The 23,679-nt window shown below is 42.7% G+C and overlaps 1 protein-coding gene across 7 annotated transcripts in view; it reads right to left on the reverse strand.

The window, feature by feature from the left end:
* Positions 1-2,253: 2,253 nt before the first annotated feature.
* mapk10 (mitogen-activated protein kinase 10) overlaps positions 2,254-23,679 on the reverse strand; it is a gene marked incomplete at both ends in the record, with an annotated part of 39,372 nt that continues 17,946 nt past the window's right edge. The window contains 7 exons of one of the 7 annotated variants that reach the window (XM_083657498.1): positions 2,254-2,396; positions 8,646-8,723; positions 9,631-9,694; positions 11,686-11,712; positions 13,601-13,725; positions 17,556-17,738; positions 21,371-21,442. In XM_083657498.1, the coding sequence (XP_083513624.1) occupies positions 2,254-2,396; positions 8,646-8,723; positions 9,631-9,694; positions 11,686-11,712; positions 13,601-13,725; positions 17,556-17,738; positions 21,371-21,442 (692 nt within the window). Of the gene's footprint in view, positions 2,397-8,636; positions 8,724-9,630; positions 9,695-11,685; positions 11,713-13,594; positions 13,726-17,555; positions 17,739-21,370; positions 21,443-23,679 lie in introns of all 7 variants that reach the window. The other 6 variants (XM_083657497.1, XM_083657500.1, XM_083657495.1 and 3 more) reach the window with 6 other exon arrangements.

Raw genomic sequence — 23,679 nt, forward strand, 5'->3', positions numbered from 1 at the left:
GGACTCATAGCCGTTGCTGCTCCACATCGTTTTAAGGCAGAAAAAGAAGTAGTGTGAGGAAGGAGGAAAAAGGTGGGGTTGCAATACAGTCCACGTCCACCGACCATCATTCAAAAACTGCATCACTCCAAAAGGCACTTGCCATATTCAGGTTCCATCTACCAAAATAAATAAATCAATAAATACATCTCCCAGCTAAGAAATCATCTACTCGTCATCATAACTGGCTGTTAGGTAGTCTGTATATCCAATTCCTTTTTTTTATGCACAAAAACATGGCATGAGTAGTGAAAAGTAGTGAAAGACTACTTCAGAACAAAACGATAACACGTTACTACGAGGTTAACACTCACCGCCCTGCCTTTAAACTACGGTACCTACTACAGTACCGCTCGGATCTCTCGCTAAACCCCTTCTACGTTTCACACAGTCATATAAATAAGAAGTCTTCTTCTGCTGCCACCACCGTGACCCCGAAACTGACCATTCGCCTGTGCCTATGAGGGGGTGATGGGGTACACAATGACATGCCCGTGGAGTGCTGATGGGATAGATCAAACAAACACCTACTGCTAGTGGGAATAAAAGGGCCAGTACACACAAATCGGACTTTTCGAGTAGCCTGGTAAAAAAAAACACCCTGATACTGTCATCGTTCTGGACTTCCACCCGCCCCCCAGCGATTTCCATAAATTAGAATGTAACCGGGCCAATCAGGGACCTGTGCCGTGGTTGACCAATCAGAGTCGCCACTGGCAAAACAGTAACGACGTCTCCCAAAGCGACGAGTAATGTTAATGTTAACGTTAGTAGCCTAAACACAACCATAAGTGCAGTTAATGCATAAGTAGACTCAATAACAACAATTAAACAAGAACAAGAGTTTGCACCAGCGGCGTTTCTCGGTAGAAAATATGTTTTGGACATTCTTTTCCGATTGGAATTTGGATTGGATTTGGCGACGATGATTGGCTGAAGAAGTCGTCTGTCAAAGGCAAGTACTCCCGCCCACTGAAACCGATGTGAGCTGGGCTGGGACTCTGATAGGTTGAGTGAAACAGAACGTGAGAGCACGTTAACAGGACGTTTTGTTTTTACCAGGCTACTTTTCAAGAGCCTCAAAGGTCAAAGGTCATCTTTATGAAGTCTGACCAAAATCCAAATCACTTTGAATTCAGAGTGTACTGACCCTTTAAGTCCCCGAGCTCCGCTCCAGAGCCGAATGTCTCTATACAGTATGGCCTTGCCTATGGTTCGCACACACGCACACACACACACGCACACGCACACACACACACACACACACACACACGCACACACGACCAGACCCCCCATGTCTGGAGTTGAGTTAGTTTACATTGTATATAAACAAAAGTCTCTATACAGACTCATTTTAGCATACAGAGATTAGCATAATTGTATCTAATCATGCAGGACTATTAGCTACAGGCAGGGGCAACTTAGGTGGTAAGCAGTGATGTGGCAAGGTGCGCTAGTCAGAGAACTCCAGTGTACTGGCCGTCAGTCCCGCTCTGCATGCCCCGCCCACTCTGCATGCCCCTCCCCTCCGCTGTACAGAATTACATTATTTACAAGAAGTAGGACAGGTTAGCACTGCTCTGCACCAGAGCAAATACATATCCCTGCAGAATAATCACATAAAAACACACATTATCTGGCAACCTCACATTGGGGGGATGAGCATGGGGGGGCGTGTCTAAGACCAAGCCTAGAGGTTAAAATACAGCAGTGTCATCATCACATAAGGTTTGGATGGGGGGGGGGGGGTTTACATTGCACAGTCGTGAACAAAATGGCAGCCCACCTTGCCACAGTGATTGAGGCATAGATGCTTGTGTAAGAATCGGGAGACCAGCAGCCAGTCAATATACACTTTACAGAAAGATGCCAGTCGAAGCATTTGGTCATTTTTTTGGGGGGGGGGGGATGCAATATACAAGGGAGGCGGGGGGGGGGAAATATAAGCAAAGCAACTAGAAGTTCATAAACATATATCTCATTTAGTTCCGCTTAAATACCATAGTTGTTTTTCAATGAAAATGCACAGGCTTTAGATTTCGTCGTTTCAGATTGAGTAAATCGATGTTTCCATAAATCGTGTTTTTGTTCTTATTCATTCGGATCTTTTTTGTATTTTTCAGGTCGGTCATTTTTGGTGGGGCGGGGTGATTTCCTAAGGGGGGTTCTTCTTCACCTTCGGAAGAACATGGGGTTGCGCAGGCAGGCGGCTAGTCACCTGCAACACCCCAGGGGTCCTGCAGAGGTCTCCAGACTGCTGTCCGTGTCTGAGGCCAGGGTCTGGTCGGTGGACATGGAGGAGATGTCGTTGATGGAGGAGGAGGGAGGGAGGCTCTCGCTGCTGTTCACGGCTGCACCTGCGCTAAGGGAATGAACAGCAGCAGGGGGTTACAACGTACAAGAGTCCTGTTCAAGACAGCAGCAGAACAAGGTTATTATAGAAACATTATATTCTTATTAAAATATTATAAAAAAAGTCAAACTAGGTGTGGATTTTTTTTTGTTAAGTGAAATAAAAAGTAAAACTAGATTTCATTGGAAAAAAGAAAGAGAACTAACTCAAATTATATTGTGTACCTTACAAAACTAACAAAAATAAAATTATACAGAAAATGCCTTTAGTTTTAGCCTTTGTCAATTTGGTCAAATTTGTCAACACAGCAAGCATGAGGAGAAATTTGTGCATAATTGTGTTTATTGAGACTGGGTAATACCTATTCTGAACTTCTTAAATCTTGCCCTGACAAATAACATAAAAAAGCGAAACATGTTTAAATAATAAAAACTAGCAAACCCACACTGGAATCGAAGTGAAACTAAACTGAGTTAAAAACAGACATCATCAACAACAGCTGCATTACACCACAATCACAGAGTCTATAATGAGACGGAGGTAATTTAAGGTTAGGGTCCATTGAGTTCCACTGCTCGATCCAGAGACACCTGCATGCTACTGTTGGGTCCTGGTTCTTTAGAATCAGAGCGGTCCATTTGTGTCTATATACAGGCAGGACCATGCAAATAATCCACACACTGCTTAACAACAGGAGAAAGAAATAGTGTCATTGAAGTATCATATATATATATATATATATATACACATATTTATTTATTTATTTGCTTGTTCCTGTTGTTGAGTAGTGTGCAGATTCATTGCATGGTGCTTTGAGTGTTTCTTATTTGGAATTGACGCACCATGTGATAAAGAATTGATCGACTCATATTTGCGTGCAGTTGTGCCCAGTTCTCTATTTATTGAGCAGTCCTTCTTTATACAGTCTTATAATATATATATATGGTTTATATACAATAAAGGAGGTTATGTTGTTGTGAAATATCACTGCCGAATAAGTGGAGCCAGTGGAATCTTACGTGAGTTGGTTCTGCTCTCTACGATGAAATTAGAAAGAAAAAAAACGGGGTATAATCATCTTCAGGAAAAGAATGGGAAGCTGCAACTGACATAGCGTCCTGTTCTGTATTCAAGAATATGATGGCAGGGGGCTCAGTATTCTTGTGTTCCTTGGCATAAACAAGCTCGATTTAAACCTGATATGCCTCTGCAAAACATCAACACTAGCTCTGCTACACCCTCTAAATTGCCCTAAGGCTGCCTAGTTTATTATCCAAGATAGCTGAAAAGGAAAAAAGTTGCATCCATATCTAAAAACAGAACCAGCTACATGCCACTCACTAACAGTGTTGGGCAAGTTACTTTCAAAATGTAATATACTACATATTACTAGTTACTTTCATTTAAAAGTAATAAGTTACTTTACAATATCACTGTCTGTGTAGAGTAACTCATTACTTATTACACTACTTTTGCATTACTTTCACCAAAACAACAGCAGCAGCAGAATGACATGATCCCGAAAAATAATTTCAACCGCCTTGAAGTCAGTGTAAACAATCCAAAATTCTAAATGTTATCCTTTTCCTTTGTTATTGTCATCTATAGTGGTTATTTGCATAAAAACACATAGTTTGATTAGGAAATGATTGAAATATGTGCTTTGATTAAAAAAAAAAAACTTAATTTGTAACTTGAGTTACTTGACAAAGTAACTAGTATAATATTACTGAAATCCTATAAGTAATCAGTTATATTACTGAGTTACTGCTAAAAGTAATATATTACATGTAATATGTTACTTTTGTAATGAGTTGACCCCCAACACTGCTCACTGAGAAAAGCAAGTCGCTAAGACAACCACTTTGGACCCAGAGCATACAGTAGTAAGGGTACAGTGCTGCCTGCAGGGAGGTGATAAATCTCTGTTTGTGTCTGTTGCTGTGGGAGTAGATTGCTTAGAGGACACTGGCTGTCTGTTGCTGTGGGAGTAGATTGCTTAGAGGACGCTGGCTGTCTGTTGCTGTGGGAGTAGATTGCTTAGAGGACGCTGGCAGCCATTTCAGCTGACCCACAATAAAACAGGGGGCAAAGTAGGATGAACGGTCAGCATCAATCCCAGCAGTCACTCCACGTGTAGGTTTCCTCCCAAACAGCAGAAAGGTGCTTCACTGTTCAAAGTTTCCTCCTTCCTTGCCTTCCCTGCAGTCTATATACCTTCTTCTTGAAGCAACCATAAACCACATTAGTATTTCATGGTAACGTTGATTGATATCATGGATTAATTAAGCCGATACTTGCCGTCCTTGTGAGTTTTTCTAGATCAGCTCTGGGAAAGGCTATGGATTGGGATTATATTTCTAACTATATGGATTGGGGTTAGAACTCTATGTTTTTATTTTCTTTGCTACAGCTAAAATGTGCTTGCCCGCCCGGGGTCCAGACTTTCAGATCCATTAACTGCAGCTAGTTGGCTGCTTCTGCTCTGGCATCGTGACATACTGTACAACAGCGGTTTCCTCAGTTGAAAAAACCCACCGGTCCAATGAGCGCAGAGGGGGACTAAGTAACGATTAGCCAATCAGCATCAATAAACAGCGCAACGGGCGGGACTAACTGTTGTCAAGTGTGCCAACCCTAAGCCGTATCCGATGGGAGACCGTAAAGCTATGCTTTTGGCCCCAGACTAGCCAGACCTAATAACAACAATGGCGACCGTTATAGACAAGAGATATGCTGCTATCAAGGCTGCTCTAAATCGATTAAAAGTACCAAATTACTTCGAAATCCAAACAGCACTCTGCTTCAAAGGCATTTATTCAAAAGGGGAGAATATTTTTTGCAATCTCCCCACTGGATTATATTCAGGTAGATACGTTGGTCTGTTAGTAGTGATTGGTTAAGGAAAATCAAATCCTCCTGGGGGATTTCCCACTATGGAAATCAGTTACAGTGGAGGCAATGTCAGACTGAAGAAGGAAATCGACTGTAACGAGTTGTAATGAAAATCATCTGGTAACTTGCATTAAATATTGAATATTTAATGTGCAAACCTTCCACCCTCTCCTCTCCAGAGGTATATCGCCATAAATGATATAAATTCACTACAGAGTTCACAATCCAGTCTGATGTCATCAGGCTAAAAATATACTTTACAGGTGGAGCAATAATTTGCCTCTAAATCTGCAGCGCCCAACACAAATCTAAAGCTAAAAAGCTGCTGGGGTCTGCCTGGTGCTGTATGAGGGTGCTGTGTGTGGTGTTCTCAGCTCACTCCCCTCCACTCATGCTGCAGTAACATAGTGCCGTCTGGATGGAGCTCTGCACTGCATTGCGTCTGCTATGCTCAGCATCAGCACCAGACAGTAGACGCGCTCAATCTGCTTAATTAGGCTACTGCCGAAGTGATGGAGAGAGATAAATCGATCCCAGAGAGCAGGTTTACTGACTGGCCCGAACAAAGTCTCGATTATTTTCTTGAGGCTAAAAGAAAGACAACACTGTTTAACATGCTGTTTATTACTCTTAACTGTCTGAGATAGGTATACGGTTATTTTGTGAGGAAAATAGTGAGTAAGTTGTTTGTTGGTTGTAATAACTGTCAGGATGTAGGGGAGGTAGATTCCCCCACTTATAAAGAGAGACAGTTGACGAGATCAGTTGCTAGTAGGGGTGTCACAATATATCGTCCCACGAAATTTCGCGATAGTAAAACGTCACGATATGTATCGTTGAGATGAAATCTCATATCGTAAAAAAAAAAAAAAAAAAAAAAAAAATTTTTTTTTTTTTTTTTTTTCAAAAAATAGACTAAGAAACGTCTTTGTTTGTTGAAGTTCAATGTGTGGAAAGTAGTTCAGTTGAACAAGTCTCTGAAGAGACACATGAGAAGTTATACAGGAGAGAAACCATTCAATTGAGTTTCTGGCAAAACTGTTTACTTGACAGGAAAAACTGAAGATGCATAAAAAATAGATTAAGAAAAGTCTTGTTGTTTGAGTTTGAAGAAAAACTGAAGATGCATAATGAGAATTTATACTGCTGATAAACCTTTTAGTTCAAAGTAAATCTAAGTGACGGTGTAACTCATTCTATTTCAAGATAAGCCTTATCTCCAATCTCATGTTTTTTCTAGTTGTTATTGTAATAACAATTTCCCACAACAGCATGTTTTGTATTTGTGCATTTCAAATAAAATACTACTTTTCCAGTCATATATTGTCATTATTCAAGTTTAAAAAAATATTGTTAAAATCGTATCGTATCGTATCGTTATCGTGAACCCAGTATCGTGATACGTATCGTATCGTGAACTGAGTGTATCGTGACACCCCTAGTTGCTAGGCAGTAAAATGTCTCTTCTTTGCAGCAAGTGTGTCGTCTCAAGTAAGAGTGTTTCGGATATTAATACTTAGTACATTATATTATCAGTATTACAGTATATTACAGCTGGCATCTCTGACTCATGTTCTCTGATTAAGATTAACAATGATTACAAGTTGTCAATAATCAATATGTGACAATATCTTGGTCTGTGATGCTAATATTTAAAATGTACAGAAAATATTACTATCTTAGACACGATCAGTACTCTGATTAAATTAACATATCAGTCTTGTTTGCTCAGTGGACTGTGGTAATAACATACCAAAATATTTGGCTGAGTTTGTGCTTGTGGGAATCAATAATGACGTTATAAAGGTTCTTTATAGTAAGCTACATTGTACAGAAATGTTCATTTTATGCCTTTTCAGGCTCCATCTGGGCCCTTCTTGAAACTAACTTCTTTCTCTCTCTCTCTCTCTCTTAAAAAAAATAAATAAAAAAATAACCTAAACTAAACTTTACCACTATTCCTTCAGAAGTTGTAGTTGTCATAGTGCAGCTCAATTTTGAACTAAACCGCCTACTCCCATACAAGGGCGTGCGGCTCAATTTTGAACTAAACCGCCTACGCCCATACAAGGGCGTGCGGCTCAATTTTGAACTAAACCGCCTATGCCCATACAAGGGCGTGCGGCTCAATTTTGAACTAGACTGTGTTGCATAGTTGATTGCTCTATTGCTGACAAAAATGCGTTATTGTAAGTCGCTTTGGATAAAAGCGTCTGCCAAATGACGTAATGTAACGTAATGTTTATGTTGAGAGAAAGTATTAATTTTACACTTGCTTCTCAAAACATAGTAAGTGGAGCACGGCTGACAGGAAGATCAACATCAGAATCAAAACAGAAAAATTTGCCAATACAATAAATTAACTACAATATCTCTCTCTCTCCCTCTTTCTCTCTCTCTCTCTCTCTCTCTCTCTCTCTCTCTCCCTTGGGGAGATGGCTGCTTCTTTCTCTCTCTCTTCACCTGCTTTGTGGCTGTCTCTCCTCCCTTTGTTTAATGGTTTGATGGCTGCGTGTTTCTTGCTTTCTTTCTTTCTTTCTTTCTTTCTTTCTTTCTTTCTTTCTTTCTTTCTTTCTCTGAGACTAAAATCATTCATAGGACTCGGCAGGTTGCCTTGAGTCTGCTTGATTTTTTTCCTTAGTGTGATGTTGCCAGGAGCTTAGCCTAGATGTTAGTGTGATGTTGCCAGGAGCTTAGCCTAGATGTTAGAAATGGCTGTAAATAGATTGTGAAACAGAGGGTGAGCTTGAAAACTAATGCTAAGCTAGTCTGCACTTATTTCCTTTCAGCACTGGAGTCTGGGTAGCCTGGTCGAGGTGTCATCACTAATATCACGACTACATACTGCCCTCCTGTGGCAAAAATGAGAATAGCACTCACAGTGCTTAACTCAGGAAAGCCTTTTTACAGCATGAAATGCCAGCTGCAATTTAGGATTTCAATTTGATTTGATGGAACATGGACCCCAAGCTTAAATATAATATGATATGTCCACACACACACACACACACACACACACACACACACACACACACACACACACACACACACACACACACACACACACACACACACACACACACACACACACACACACAGTGAAATATTATATTCTAGTATAGAGTATTCAACACTAAGAGGTCATCTGCACAGTCATTGAGCAGGTATACAATGCTATTTTATAACAAAAAACGTCACAAAATCACAAAATTTGACTTGTCTTAAAAGAAACAATATGGAGGCGACAGAGACGCATGGTCAACAACAACACGATGGATTTCTCTCTAAACAAAAGTAACTCCATTGAGGTGATAGTAAATTCACTTACAGAGCGATTAGGGTTATGCACTGAGAGTACCTGAAGGTGAAGGTTGTCCCTTCACAACGCCATTCTTCGTTCTCTCCTCAAAGTTCATCACCTCTTTGTAGATGAGCTCTGTCAAGAAAACAGGTGAGCGGGGAAAAGTGATGAAAAGATATACGATGCTAGAAAGCGTGTGTGAAAGCAGAGAGCAGACCTTTGGGACGCTGAAGGCTAGCTAACTGCAAAAGTGAGTCTATAATGATAAATAAAACCTGATTGACCAAGTGAAGAATGCACAGGGACATTTGAAACATAACAATAGAAATTGATGATGACGTTTGGGGACGCTATACATTGAAAGACAATTTAAAATAAATTAATAAATGAATGAATGAATGAATAAATGAAACGTGCCCGTCCGCATGTCCTCGAGTGCCCACCGCCCGGGTGGGGTCGTCAAAAGGGCCTTTCTGTGTGGAGTTTGCATGTTCTCCCCGTGCCTCCCGGGGGTTTCCTTCATATAGGAACCCCCTTCACCAAAACATGCAATATCCTGGTTGCTAATGTGGTGCCTCCTCTGGTCGTTAGGGGCGCCTGTTCGGAGGGAGGGGAACTGGTTGGAATAGCGTGAACCTCCCACGTGCTATGTCCTACCGGTGAAGCTTCCCCTGTCAGGTGAAAAGAAGCGGCTGGCTAACTGCCCATGTCTCGGAGGAAGCATGGAGCCAGTTTCGGCTCTCCCCAGATCGGCAGAGGGTGGAGCAGCAACCAGGATAAATAAATTAAAATTAGCACTAATGGGGGGTAAAAATGTGTGTGTGGGGGGGGGGGGGGATGAATGAATGAATGAATAAATAAATAAATAAATAAATAAATAAATAAATAAATAAATAAATAAATAAATAAATAAATAAATAAATAAATGCTGATGCTTCTGATGCATTATTGAACATAATCCCCCCATTACGTCTCCTGCTATAGTCACGTCACTTATGGTGCAGATAAAATTACTGCTGCAAGACTGTGCTGTTCTCCTCACCTTTCCATTCATCTATGGAGTGTTCTCTCTCATCCAGCGCCTTGTCGTAGATCGCAGGTGGAGGCTATAGAGAGACACACATTTAGCAGTTTAGCTAACAATCAGCACACGTCCAAAAAGAATTAGAATCATATAACATTATATTAGTGGAGATACAAATAGCTCCAAATAGAATGTTCATGAAAGCAACGAAAGCTCACAACTTAACTAACAACTGTGATAACAATAAACATTCAAATTGTATAAGTCGAAATAGGTTAATGACGTGCATCATGATGTGCCAACTTCAATTATCATAATGTGAAATTGTTCATTATGAAACAACTGGTGTTCACGATGAGAAAAACATCTATCCATAATGTAACTCTTTCAACTATTGTTTAAAATCATTTAAAATAGTTTCAAATTGATACATGTCTTTATTTTACAGTGAATGGTAAGAGTAGATTTGCTCAAACAGGACAGGAGATATGATGATTGTGCAAAATGTTTTTTGCTGTTCTTGTTTTGTTGTTGTTGTTTTGTTGTTGTAAATGAACAGTTATATTTTATTTCCCCATGATCACATGTATATCATTTATTCTCATTTATAGAGAGAATGGCCTTTGTGACCAATTTAAATAAATTGAGATATGAGTGTATTCTCTTTTCTCACACAGCTCATATTGAAATGACTCAAAATGCTTTAAACAAAGACAAAGACTCAGGATCAAACAATTGACAGGAGTGGTGAGATGAGACGATTCTTTGGCAAGCTATCCTGCTGTCTCCTGCTCTGCTCGTGTTATTACTACGCTTCTCCCATAGTGTTGTCAGTCACTGACTGACAACAGTAGGCTGTCTGTCACCTTTTCAACTCTTCTTATCGCCCATTCAGTGTTTGAGCTTGGCCCAGACTGTGACACTATCATCCTGTCACTCTCCCTGGGAAAAGACTACTTTTAAAGCTCATTGACGTGACCTTGGAGAGGTAGTGTTACAGGTCAGCACACAGTCAGCAGGGACAGAGGGCCATACCACTGCAGTGCTACAGTAACATTTGAATGCACCTTCTAATAATGACGTAACAATCATAAACAAATGTGTAACATGTTTTTGTGTATCATTACTCTCATTACAATTTTTTTAACTGTTGCTTATCTTTTTTTTTTTTATTGTTTTATTGTTTCTTTTCTCTTGTGTTTGTTTATATTGTATGCTTTGTACACATTATGGTCGAGGTAGAGACCCAGAATAAGCCACATAGGGTTTCCTGTCTCTACCTACACATGATTTTGTTGATTTATTTTTCTCTGTCTCAGTTTCCTATGTGCAAAAAATAAAATAAAATCATCATCATCATAATCATCATAATAGCAACTATAGATGGCTTGTAGCTGAAGTTACGTGGTACCAGTCACAAATGGTTTTGTTGTGGCGGCCATCTTGGGTCCCAAATGCAATACACAACTTTTTTAGTACCAGCCTTGAGTGTATGATGTCATAATTCGCTCTAGCTGACATAATGCATTTTTCACTCAATTTGAAAACTGTGACAGTTCACACAACTTTAACACATAGATATATTATACAGTAAACCCTTCAGCTACTGCTCTCACTCACAATGTCAAAAATATGAGCGATGCGTTTTTGAGATATTAACATTTGTTTGACATGATGTCACAAGCATTTTCCTACCAATATAGCGCTACAATACACACAGCTCATTGGCTGTTTGTGTCATTTGATTGTAATCACCTGTTAATTGATTACAATCACCTGTTATCTTCCTACCAAGATGGCCGTGTGGTGATGTAACAGAATACTATCAATACCACAAGATAGGTGTTGATCAACAAAATGTGACAGAAGTGAACGGTTCAGCTCAAACAAGAAGATATAGAGGTGCAGATTTCCCGGGAAAATCTCAGCTTTACTTACCTAACTTTACCTATCAACCTGAAGATGATTTACATGCAATCTGAATTAAACATCTGGATTCTTCTATGTATATACAAGTACGTTATAGGCCCATCATATCAGACATTCCTTTGATGTAGGGCGGTTGGTATTTACCATGGATATTTGGACGAGATCCCTGGCCTTCATCAGCATGAAAATGACATTAGAGAAGAGAAGGGGAAAAGAGCAGAAAATGTGAGATATGTGAGATATGCCATTCATGGCCATAATATACATGCCACATCACTAATAATAGTATCATCATTAAAACCAACATCATCAACTAGATTATTAGACATAATTATGTAATGTAAAATTGTTATTGTAGATCATATTTGGTGTATTTGGGTATGGAAGCCTACTGCATGCATAATTCAAATGTAAATGGTAAATGGACTGCATTTATATAGCGCTTTTATCCAAAGCGCTTTACAATGTGCCTACATTCACCCATTCACAAACCGAAGGCGGCAAACTGCCACGCAGGGTGCTGGCACAGCCATCGGGAGCAATTTGGGGTTCAGTGTCTTGCCCAAGGACACTTCAACATGTGGACTGGAGGAGCCGGGGATCGAACCACCGACCTTCTGGTTGGTGGACGACGCATGTGTGAAATGGCCATGTAATCCTACATATGAATTTTAATTTGCCACTTGTAGCGTATGTGCCTCAGTGGGATGACTGAGAGGTGGGCGCCTGTGGCAATGTTAATGCAGTCCTCTCCAAATGTTGCAATTGCATTTAGCCAGGGAATCAGCGCAGTGGAGAGTGCATTACAGTTAATGGCAAAGACAGGAGGCGCTGTTTCGCTTTTTACATTTGGATAAAAATGCCCTATATATTAGACACTGCAAAACCATATAAGGTAAATGATATCAATGATAATTTTGTCACCATTATTGCATAATCACATGGAACATGTCTATGAATGTTGAAATACATTTCCATTTTCCAAATTGCATCGTCATTTGAGTAAAGCTAAAAAAAACAAGGCGTGCAAATCTCTGTTTAAATTAAATGTCAATATACTAGTATACTGTAGGAAATGTCAAATGCAAATTACATTGAATTAGAATTTTCATTTTGAGCCAAAAACTGCACATACAGCCAAACGTAAGATTGCATACTCATTTTACATATTGCATTTCCATTTGAATTATGCATGTGATGCGATACGCTTCCATGCTGAGGGGCTTAACTAAATAGATGTATTCACAAAAGATGAGACATGCTCTAAATAAAACAACACAGTCATAAAATAGTCTAAATCGTCCGTTGCTCATCAGAATGTCGATTACTACAATGAAGGGGTGTGCTTAGAATCTGAAATATGCTACAACCCACAACATATTAAGCATCAATATATTACACAGAGGCACCACTACTGTAGCCATGAGATTGCATCAGCCTATGATACACTCAGCGTGCTGCTGCAGGTACGAGTAGACATCTTCATCAAGCTGCAGATGGCTTCTCACAATCTCACTGTCGCTTCATCCTAATGAAGGTCTGATGAAGACATTAGACTTCACCAAATAAGCAGGGAACATTTGGGTCGTTACATTACAGAAATAATGTGCCATTTCAATTTATTATAGCAGCGGATTGTACTTACAGTACGGAGGTAAGGTACTTGTAAAGTGGAACTAGCGAGAACTAGCGTTGAGTTTGATATTATTTTTGCTAAACCTGCAAACTCAGGTTTGGGACATAATAGGCTTTAACAATCAAATGAAAATGAGACGATGAGAGTGAACCAAAAATATAAAACCAAAACAATCACAAATGCACTGATGACTGGGCAATCTCCATTATTATAATGGTAGAGGTCAATTTCTAACATTGATATCCGTCATGCAATTATAATGATTGTTTTTCACTTGGTAAAATTCCTATGAAGTGCTTTTAAATCAAGTCGACATCATCAGTGACGGCAGGACAACATAACTGCAAATACAACGTGGGAACCAGGAAACGATGTTGAGCAAACAAAGACAGGAGGAGAGGATTCAGCTCAGCCTACACTCACCGCCTCCACCTCGGCCGGATCGTACCACACGTTGATGTAGGGGTGCTGCAAGGCCTCGTCCACCGATATCCGTTTAGAGGGGTCGATGATCAACATCTTGGACAGCAGGTCTCTGGCCTGACTAGCTGTGGATGGAAAAGCAAACAAGCAAACAAACAAACAAACAAACAAACAAAGTAGTTAAATCTTCCTTTATGCCATGTTAAGACACAATATGATATATATATATATATTAGAGAGAGAGAGTAACACAATATGAGAGATATAGATAGAGATATAGATAGATAGAGAGAGAGATGAGGCCATACAAAATGGCCGTACAGAGTGTGTAAATAAATCAACAACAGCAGCCTGTCAGATAAACAAAGCAGAAAAACAACAAGTTGCTTTTTCAGAGGGAGAGCTCTTTAAAGACAAAGAGATGACATTTGACTTTAGATTGTGTATGACTGATGACTGAGTGACAGGTATTGTATATAGGCTATAGGTATATTTTTGTATAATATACCTTGTCAAACCAATCCAGGAGCTCATGTTGTGAAAGAAATGAGATATGAGAGATATGAATCCTATGTCTATCTCTGAATAATGCAACGTCTCTTGACACTAATGTGACAGGTTTGCCTTCAGTCAGCTTGCTCTGAATCGAGGGGGGAGTTTAGGCTCGGACAGACGATGCCAATGTCGAAGTACCAAAAACTGCAGTTCCTCGAATGGCCACTTGAGGCTGGCTGCAAAAGGGAGTCGATCTCTCTCCACTCTCACTCTCTTCTCCCTTCGACTTGTCCTTCTCCCGTCGTCTCTCCCTAACCTGATGCTGCCTGATGGTTTGTTTTCACACAGCCATCTGGGTGAACGCGTCGCTCGCCACTTGGGGAAACCGTTTAAAAGAGCCGGGCACTTTCAAACACGTCAAACCAGGTAAGCCTAGTTAAGCCGGACCCAGACTGCTGCCACTCCCTGTGTTCCCTGTGTCACAGCCTTCATTCAGATGCCTGCTGCTGCTCAACACTCACGCATGCATCTTTCAACAATGCGGAGTCAGTCAGTCAGTCAGTCAAGTCAGTCAGTCAGTCAGTCAGTCAGGGAGTCAGTAAATCCTGAGGCTCTTCTAGGCCGGCCCTCCTGGGTCAGGCAAAAAAAATACCTGGCAGGTGATTGGATGAACATTCTGTCTATCACGTCTATCACAGGCTCGCTTCTCGTTGTCGTCACACCCAGAGCCATATACTGTATATAGAAGAGTTGCGACATCTCCATTCACTCCAATGGACCAGTTTTTTACTCTGAAGAGTTCCAGGAAGTAAGCTCCTGGATTAAGCAGCACTGTTGAGTTGCAGCAAAATAGACAGTTTGTGTTGTACTCTGAAAGGGTTTTCCCCCCTTGAATCAAATTGTACATTTATCAGCTTTATTTTAGCATGCAAAAGTAGCGCGAGACCCATTCCTGGCTGTTCATTGGCTAATGAGTCTCGCATTTTGGTCCTCCGCTGACGCCACTCTCTCTCTAGAGGACACTAGTCACACCTAAAGCCCGTCCATACAGCAGCTGTCTCTGGACGCTGATTGGTGCGAACCACCACTGTGTGGTTCGGATTCAAACCAATAAGACTGGAGCGTGGCAAGACTGATTTGTCATGTGATTCATGATGTCATGATCTCATGATCTGGCGTGAATCCAGCCGCCTCGCAAGGTTACAGTGTATCTCTTCTCCCCGCCTCTCATCTGCTGCCCTTCTCTCTCTCTTCCCTGCTGCTTTCTTTTGATCAATTATGCTTCATATAAGAGTGTTCAGTATTCTGTTGATTGATAGTGCTGCTTAGCTAGATTTAGCTGAGCACATTCTCTGTCAAATGCCTGTGAATTAGGGCTATACAAATAAACTTGACTTGACTTGTATGTACTGTCCAATAGACCCTTCTCACGGGGGCCATTTTGTGTCAAAAAGGCAGGGTAAACACGGGTGCAAGCGAAACACTAATGAGGTTTTCCAACTTCCATGATTGGAATTTGGAAACCCATTTGTGTTTTGCTCGCACCTGTGTCTACCCTGCCTTTTTGACACAAAATGGCCCCCGTGAAAAGGGTCTATACTTCAGATATTCGGCTTCTCAACATACAAAGACACCGTGGGCATCAGCGGTCAGCCTGTCTCTGTGAAACAGAGACACTCACATGTGAAATGGAGAGCCCTTAAAGCCACACACACACACACACACACACACACACACGCACACCCACACGCACACACACACACACACACACACACACCGTCCCTCTCTCCTCTCACACACTGACCTAACGCAGACTATAAATAGCTCCGAGGCAGCAAAGGACGGAGATGAGCCGGGCACACCCTCTCTGCATGTTGCTGCAGCATCAACATGCCAAGAACAAACCGGCAGGAAATCTCCAAAATGGCTGCTATTTATTCACTCAATCCCTCATCCCTTCTTCCCCCTTGTCTGTTTCTCTATCCCGCGTCTGTCTCTCGCTTAGAGATGTAACGGTATGAAAATGTCACATCATGATTATTATCGTGACCAAAATGATCGCGGTTATCGTATTATATCACGGTATTCATAAAGAATTGCTGAAAATGTTCAAAAAGTACTGAGAGACTCACTGAAATCATTTTAGGTTTTATATTGGAAAACTCAGACCCAAAAAGGATTGATACACTCACTGAAATCATTTCTCCAAGGCTGCACGTTTGCTGGGAGAGAGAGATCTAGGAGACGGTTGCCAACTTTGGTTGATGATGAACAGTATTTACCATGTTTTTCAAAGCACTGTAATCGTGGTACCAGGGTAATCACGGTAAAACGGTTTTAATGATAATTACATTTTGAAAACGGTACGGTTATCGTAAGGAATTTTATCACGGTTATCATTAAAACCGGTTACATCCCTACTCTCGCTCCTGCAGTTCAGGACGGTTAACACTGGCTCTCTTTCCCGAGTCGACTCCTATACTTACGACACTAGAGAACAGAAGCACAGCAGTCTATATTATTATTAGATTCTCTGTGGCTTTGACACTGTCACTCCCTGCAGGCAGCACACACAGGCAGCCAGAAACGCTAAAGTGATTCACGAGAGATTTACCAGACGCGTTCTTTGATGTCGGAGCCGAGCAACAGAATATTTTATATATTTTATTATCGTTTTAGAGGGATTTTACGCATCTAGAAATACTGGGAAAAGAGATCAGTCTTCTCAGTGGAGACAGAAGGGGACGATTTCTTGGTTAACATTCTGCCTAGGAAATAGTTTGAATTCATCACAGGGAACGAGGTTCACAGACTGAATTCTACAGAACATATTCAGTTTACATCAGTGTCGGGGGTAACTCATTACAAAAATAACATATTACATGTAATATATTACTTTTAGCAGTAACTCAGTAATATAACTTATAGGATTCCAGTAATATTATACCAGTTACTTTGTCAAGTAACACAAGTTACAAATTGAGTTACATTTTTTAAATGAAAGGACATATTTAAATAAAGATACAATCATTTCCTAATCAAACTGTGCATTTTTATGCAAACAACCACTATAGATGACAATAACAAAGGAAAAGGATAACATTTAGAATTTTTGATTGTTTACACTGATTTAACGGCGGTTGAAATTATTTTTCGGGATGGTTCCGGGGCGGCGATGTCATTCTGCTACTGCAGTTATTTTGGTGAAAGTAATGCAAAAGTAGTGTAATTAGTAACGAGTTACTCTACACAGACAGTAATATTGTAAAGTATCGTATTACTTTCAAATAGTATATTACATTTTGAAAGTAACTTGCCCAACACTGGTAATATGACATGCATAACAGGTACAACATACACATGGTCAATGCAATCTGATATAACGGTTGGAGAATATGTACAGGTGATAACAGCTCTGTAATAACAGGTGGGGTATGTATGTATGGATCCATGCACTCACCTTTCAGTTTGTTGTGCTCCGAGTCGGCGGGGAAAAGGCAGTCGGGGAAGAGCTTGGGGAAGGTGAGGCCTGCGTACTTTGGCCGGTTCTCCACATAGTTCCTCACCGTGGGCTGCAGCTTCTTCATGAACTCTGGTAAGGGCGTGCCCAGCTGCTCAATCACCTTGTTCCACTGGTCGATGTCTGGTGTGGCGGGGGCGCGGGCTTAAGGAAAACACACCTGGAACTTTTGCATCCTGGTCTGGTAACAGTGGCCTGGATGTGTTACTATTCTAGAGTGTTACTCTAGTAACTCTAGTTAGACGAGACATTGACTGTATCTATGTCCAAGTTAGCCAAATCATTTTTTGTTTTGTTTTTTGGGGCATTTGTTTGCCTTTATCAGACAGGGCAGTAGACCGAGAGGAAAGGTGGGGAGAGAGAGAGGGGATGACATGCGACAGAGGACCTCGGGTGGGATTCGAACCCGCGTCGGCCCATCATCTCACAACTCACAAGAGGCAATCCTGAGAAGTGAAGGTTCAAGGTTGAAGTGTGCCACATTGGTTTATTCATACAATATGAGCATTTTGAGAAATAGGAACTGCAATGTGGATCCTATGAAGTATTTCATCACGAGCCCATTGCTTCACCTGCTTAGGTTCACTGCAAGAAAAAGACCAAATCATACTTTTTGTTTTGTCATATTTCAGCATTGCCTTCGACGCTCGTCCTCCCTCACACATCATTTGCCGTTCTTTAAACGCAGTCGTTTATTCCTCTCAGACTATACTACACTACTATACTACACTACTATAGCATAGAGAGGCCAGCCAAGCAGTTTGGTGGGAATTATTTCCTTGGCTTCCTGGAATGGTAATAGATTTAAAGCAGGTTCAATAAGATGCAGGTCGTCCTTCTGTGCTTTGTTAGCAGATGGTTGTTTGAAATATACTGTTTGAAAATGGAGTACCGCGGGGATGACATGTTTTTATAGGCTTACCCAGAGGTCCCTGCACTTCCTGGTTCCTACGTGTAAAAGTCAATGGGATTTTTATGGGAATTTCAGTTGAATGCATGAAATAAGATTCAAGACTCAAGATCATTTTAATAGTTATAGTGAATAATCTTTGTGCCTCGCGTGCTCGTGCAGCTCTGTGCCAAGCCGAGTGCCCATATCTTAATATGAGACTAGATATCATCTTAGATTTTGGATATGATAATCTCGTGATATGGCATAAAGTGTTGTCTTTTCCTGGTTTTAAAGGCTGCATTACTGTAAATTGATGTTATTTTCTGAATTTACCAGACTTTTCTAGCTGTTCTATTATTTGCCTTTACCCACTTAGTCATTATATCTACATTACTGATGATTATTTATCAAAACATCTCATTGTGAAAATATTGTGTGAAAGCAGCAATAGTCCCTACAGTATTGTTGCAATATTGATATTGAGGATTTGGTAAAAAATATTGTGATTTTTCATTTTGTCTATATTGCCTAGCCCTAATTATGTATGTGTGCCATCTTGGGTAGATGAGCTATTGTGCCTCCCCCTCACCCACATGTCTCCCTCTGCTCCCACAACACACCTTCAGTGGCTCCTCCCCCCTCCCCCTCCCTCTGCTCCCACAACACACCTTCAGTGGCTCCTCCCCCTCACCCACATGTCTCCCTCTGCTCCCACAACACACCTTCAGTGGCTCCTCCCCCCTCCCCCTCCCTCTGCTCCCACAACACACCTTCAGTGGCTCCTCCCCCCTCCCCCTCCCTCTGCTCCCACAACACACCTTCAGTGGCTCCTCCCCCCTCCCTCTGCTCCCACAACACACCTTCAGTGGCTCCTCCCCCCTCCCCCTCCCTCTGCTCCCACAACACACCTTCAGTGGCTCCTCCCCCCTCTGCTCCTACAACACACCTTCAGTGGCTCCTCCCCCCTCCCCCTGCTCCCACAACACACCTTCAGTGGCTCCTCCCCCCTCCCCCTCCCTCTGCTCCCACAACACGCCTTCAGTGGCTCCTCCCCCTCCCTCTGCTCCCACAACACACCTTCAGTTGCTCCTCCCCCCTCCCTCTGCTCCCACAACACACCTTCAGTGGCTCCTCCCCCTCCCCCTCCCTCTGCTCCCACAACACACCTTCAGTGGCTCCTCCCCCTCCCCCTCCCTCTGCTCCCACAACACACCTTCAGTGGCTCCTCCCCCCTCCCCCCCCTCCCTCTGCTCCCACAACACACCTTCAGTGGCTCTCCTCACCCTCCCTCTGCTCCCACAACACACCTTCAGTGGCTCCTCCCCCTCCCCCTGCTCCCACAACACACCTTCAGTGGCTCCTCCCCCTCCCCCTCCCTCTGCTCCCACAACACACCTTCAGTGGCTCCTCCCCCCTCCCCCTCCCTCTGCTCCCACAACACACCTTCAGTGGCTCTCCTCACCCTCCCTCTGCTCCCACAACACACCTTCAGTGGCTCTCCTCACCCTCCCTCTGCTCCCACAACACACCTTCAGTGGCTCCTCCCCCTCCCTCTGCTCCCACAACACACCTTCAGTGGCTCCTCCCCCCTCCCCCTCCCTCTGCTCCCACAACACACCTTCAGTGGCTCCTCCCCCTCCCTCTGCTCCCACAACACACCTTCAGTGGCTCCTCCCCCTCCCTCTGCTCCCACAACACACCTTCAGTGGCTCCTCCCCCTCCCCCTCCCCTCACAGATGGGTGCCAGTTGAGGGAGTCGGTTGCCAGGGCCACCAGAGATCCTACATTAGCTCATCTTGCTGGAATGCCACACACTTCCCCCTCCTCTCTGTCTCCATTGTACGTTGGCCGTCCAGACGATACACAGAGAAGCCATGTTTCTTGTTTATAAGTTCTTTTTTTTTTACCACTTAGGAGGTTTTTGTTTGTTTGTTTGTTTCTCCCATTTTCTCCCCAATTGTACTTGGCCGATTCCCCCTGCTGTCCCGGTCGTTACTCCACCCCCTCTGTCGATCTGGGGAGAGCCATAGACTAGCACATGCTTCCTCTGATACATGTGCAGTCGCCAGACGCTTCTTTTCAGCTGACAGCGAGGAGTTTCACTGGATCACGCTATTCCCCCCCGAACAGGTGCCCCCACGACTGACCGCAGGAGGTGCTAGTGCAGCGACCATGGACACAGCCAGGTCTCCAGGTGGTACTGTAGGCGAGTGCTTTTACCTCCACACTACCCAGAAGCCCCTGAGCTAAAGCTCTTATCCACGCTGCTACGCAAGATGGTAGATCCATGCTAACAACATGTAGGTTTTTTCTCAAGCTGTCTTGTGCCAAAATGCATGACATTTGTTCGCAGTTATTCGCCCCATTCGAAATGGGGTACCTCTACATAACTCACACTCTCAAGAAATGCTCTAAAATATTATAAATGTTATTAAACACATAAGGGCTGATAACAGCCATCTGTATGTACAGTTGGCACATTAGAGCAGAGGTTCTCAAATGTTTTTCAGCCAAGGACCCCTTATAAGATAGAAAATATACCGGGGACCCCCTCATTCTGATTTGTGATTTTGGGCTCAGCTTGTTTCCACGGTAACGTGCTTGACATTTAAATTGATAGGTTTGTCAGATTAGAATGTAATCCATGAACCATTTTAGATTTAAAGCATAACATATTTTCGTTGAACTATAAAGCTTTTGCACACACAAATTTTGTTTTTTTGTTTTTCCTGAAAACTTTTCGCGGGCCCCCTGGCAAAGTGCCATGGACCCCTGGGGGTCCCCGGACCCCCATTTGAGAACCACTGCATTAGAGTAAGTTATGTGGGAGAGCAGTGGGAGGGGGGGGGGGACAGAAGGATACGGTCAGTCCCAGGGAACAGCACTGTCCCTCTTATCACCTCTCCAAAGATGCAGCCCACTGACCACATGTCCACTGGAGTCACACACACACACACACACACACGCACGCACGCACGCACGCACGCACGCACGCACACACACACACACACAGTCACACACACACACACACACACACACACACACACACACACACACACACACTCGCATTACCATACATAACATCCAAAATCACTAATTATACCTACTAATTATATTTTTATTTATGTTTTCATCACACCAATTAGCCAATAGCAGCTTGTGTGGATAAGACAAGACAACATCACAAAGTCACCACCTGTCTGCTAAAACGCTAAACGCTAAAATACAGATCATCAACAACTAGTTACAGTTGAAATGGCTATGCTAGGTATGATGTATTTACTATATTACACTTCTTTAAGAACCGGAGAAGAAACCTGTTAACCCAATTCTGCAACATGATCATAATATGTACCACAGGCCTCTGAACTAACTGTCTATATATGATAAAAACACAGATCCGTCCCTCTCCATCTACTTAGTTAACCCATTGATACCTGATGCAGCATTTGCGTGTATATCCCTCATTTGTGTGTGTATCCCTTTAAGACCGCGAACCGCGTGACGCGGTTCGCGGTCTTAAAGGGATACACACACAAATGCTGCATCAGGTATCAATGGGTTAACACACTGCAGTGAGTGGCCATGAGAGTCCCAGTCACCCTGAGGCTCACTGGGCTGTGGCCTGTGCTGCAGACAGAGTGCTACTCTAAATCATCTTCTGACAGCTCCTCCAAAAGGTGCAGATAATGTCCACCAGGTGAACGGTTCAGATAATGTCCACCAGGTGAACGGTTCAGGTCAAAAGCTCAATGAAACACATTCACGTGAAATTAGCATCTACTGTCTGGGTGGTGCTGCACCAACTCCCTCATTGATCGAACTGTGTGAGAACCTCAGGGTTTCAGGTCACAAAGGCAAGGTGCATGTGTGTGTGTGTAACACAGATAGAGAGAGACAGATACAGAGAGAGAGAGAGAGAGAGAGAGAGAGAGAGAGAGAGAGAGACAGAGAGGCCGGCAGACAGAAAGAGAGAGACAGACAGAGAAAGAGAGAAAGAGAGAGAGAGAGACAGACAGACAGACAGAGAAAGAGAGAGACAGAGAGAGAGATGCAGGCAGACAGAGACAGAGAGAGAGAGAGAGAGACAGACAGACAGACAGACAGACAAAGAGAGAGAGACAGACAGAGAAAGAAAGAGAGACAGACAGAGAGAGAGAGATAGATGCTTTTGTGTTGACTAATGAGATGCCAGCATATGAGATTGAACAAAGGGCTGGTTGTCAGCAGAAGATTCAGGCAGAGTGAAAGATCATGCGCTTATTTCTTGCCTGGTTATTATTATTGTATGATGTTATTGTATGATGTATTAAAAGTATTAAGAGAAGATCAGTCGGAATAGATGCTGACACACACACACACACACATCACACACACACACACACACACACACACACACACACACACACACACACACACACACACACACACACACACACACACACACACACACACACACACACACACACACACACACACACACACACACACAGGTGTTACAAAGCCAGCCAGATGTGAGCTTGGTTGGGTTTAGAGTCACTACAGCTGCACCTCAGTACCAAACAGTACCAAAAATCAAAAATCTCACTAGGCTCCACCCCCTCTGCCAATCTGGGGAGAGTTGTAGACTAGCACCATGCTTCCTTCCTGTGCAGTTGCCAGTCGCTTCTTTTCACCTGAAGAAGCGGCGATGAGTTTCACCGGCAGGACGTAGCACGCGTGGGGGAGGAATCACACTATTCACCCCAGTTCCCCTCCCCCCAAACAGGTGCCCCGCGACCAACCAGAGGAGGCACTAGAGCAGCAACCAGGACTCCACGGCCAATTGTGTCTGTAGGAACATCTGACCAAGCCGGAAGTACCAGGAATTGAACCACGGTGGTAGGCGAGTGCTTTTTAGCACTTTTTATACATTTAACTGCCTCAAAGGAAAACTACACTACCCAGACGCCCCGGTCCTAACTGTTTCAATTATACATTTAACTGCCTCAAAGGAAAACTACACTACCCAGACGCCCCGGTCCTAACTGTTTTAATTATACATTTAACTGCCTCAAAGGAAAACTACACTACCCAGAAGCCCCGGTCCTAACTGTTTCAATTATACATTTAACTGCCTCAAAGGAAAACTACACTACCCAGAAGCCCCGGTCCTAACTGTCTCAATTATAC

The sequence above is a fragment of the Poromitra crassiceps genome (assembly GCF_964638095.1).
Source record: "Poromitra crassiceps genome assembly, chromosome: 21".
In the NCBI taxonomy this organism is placed as follows: domain Eukaryota; kingdom Metazoa; phylum Chordata; class Actinopteri; order Beryciformes; family Melamphaidae; genus Poromitra; species Poromitra crassiceps.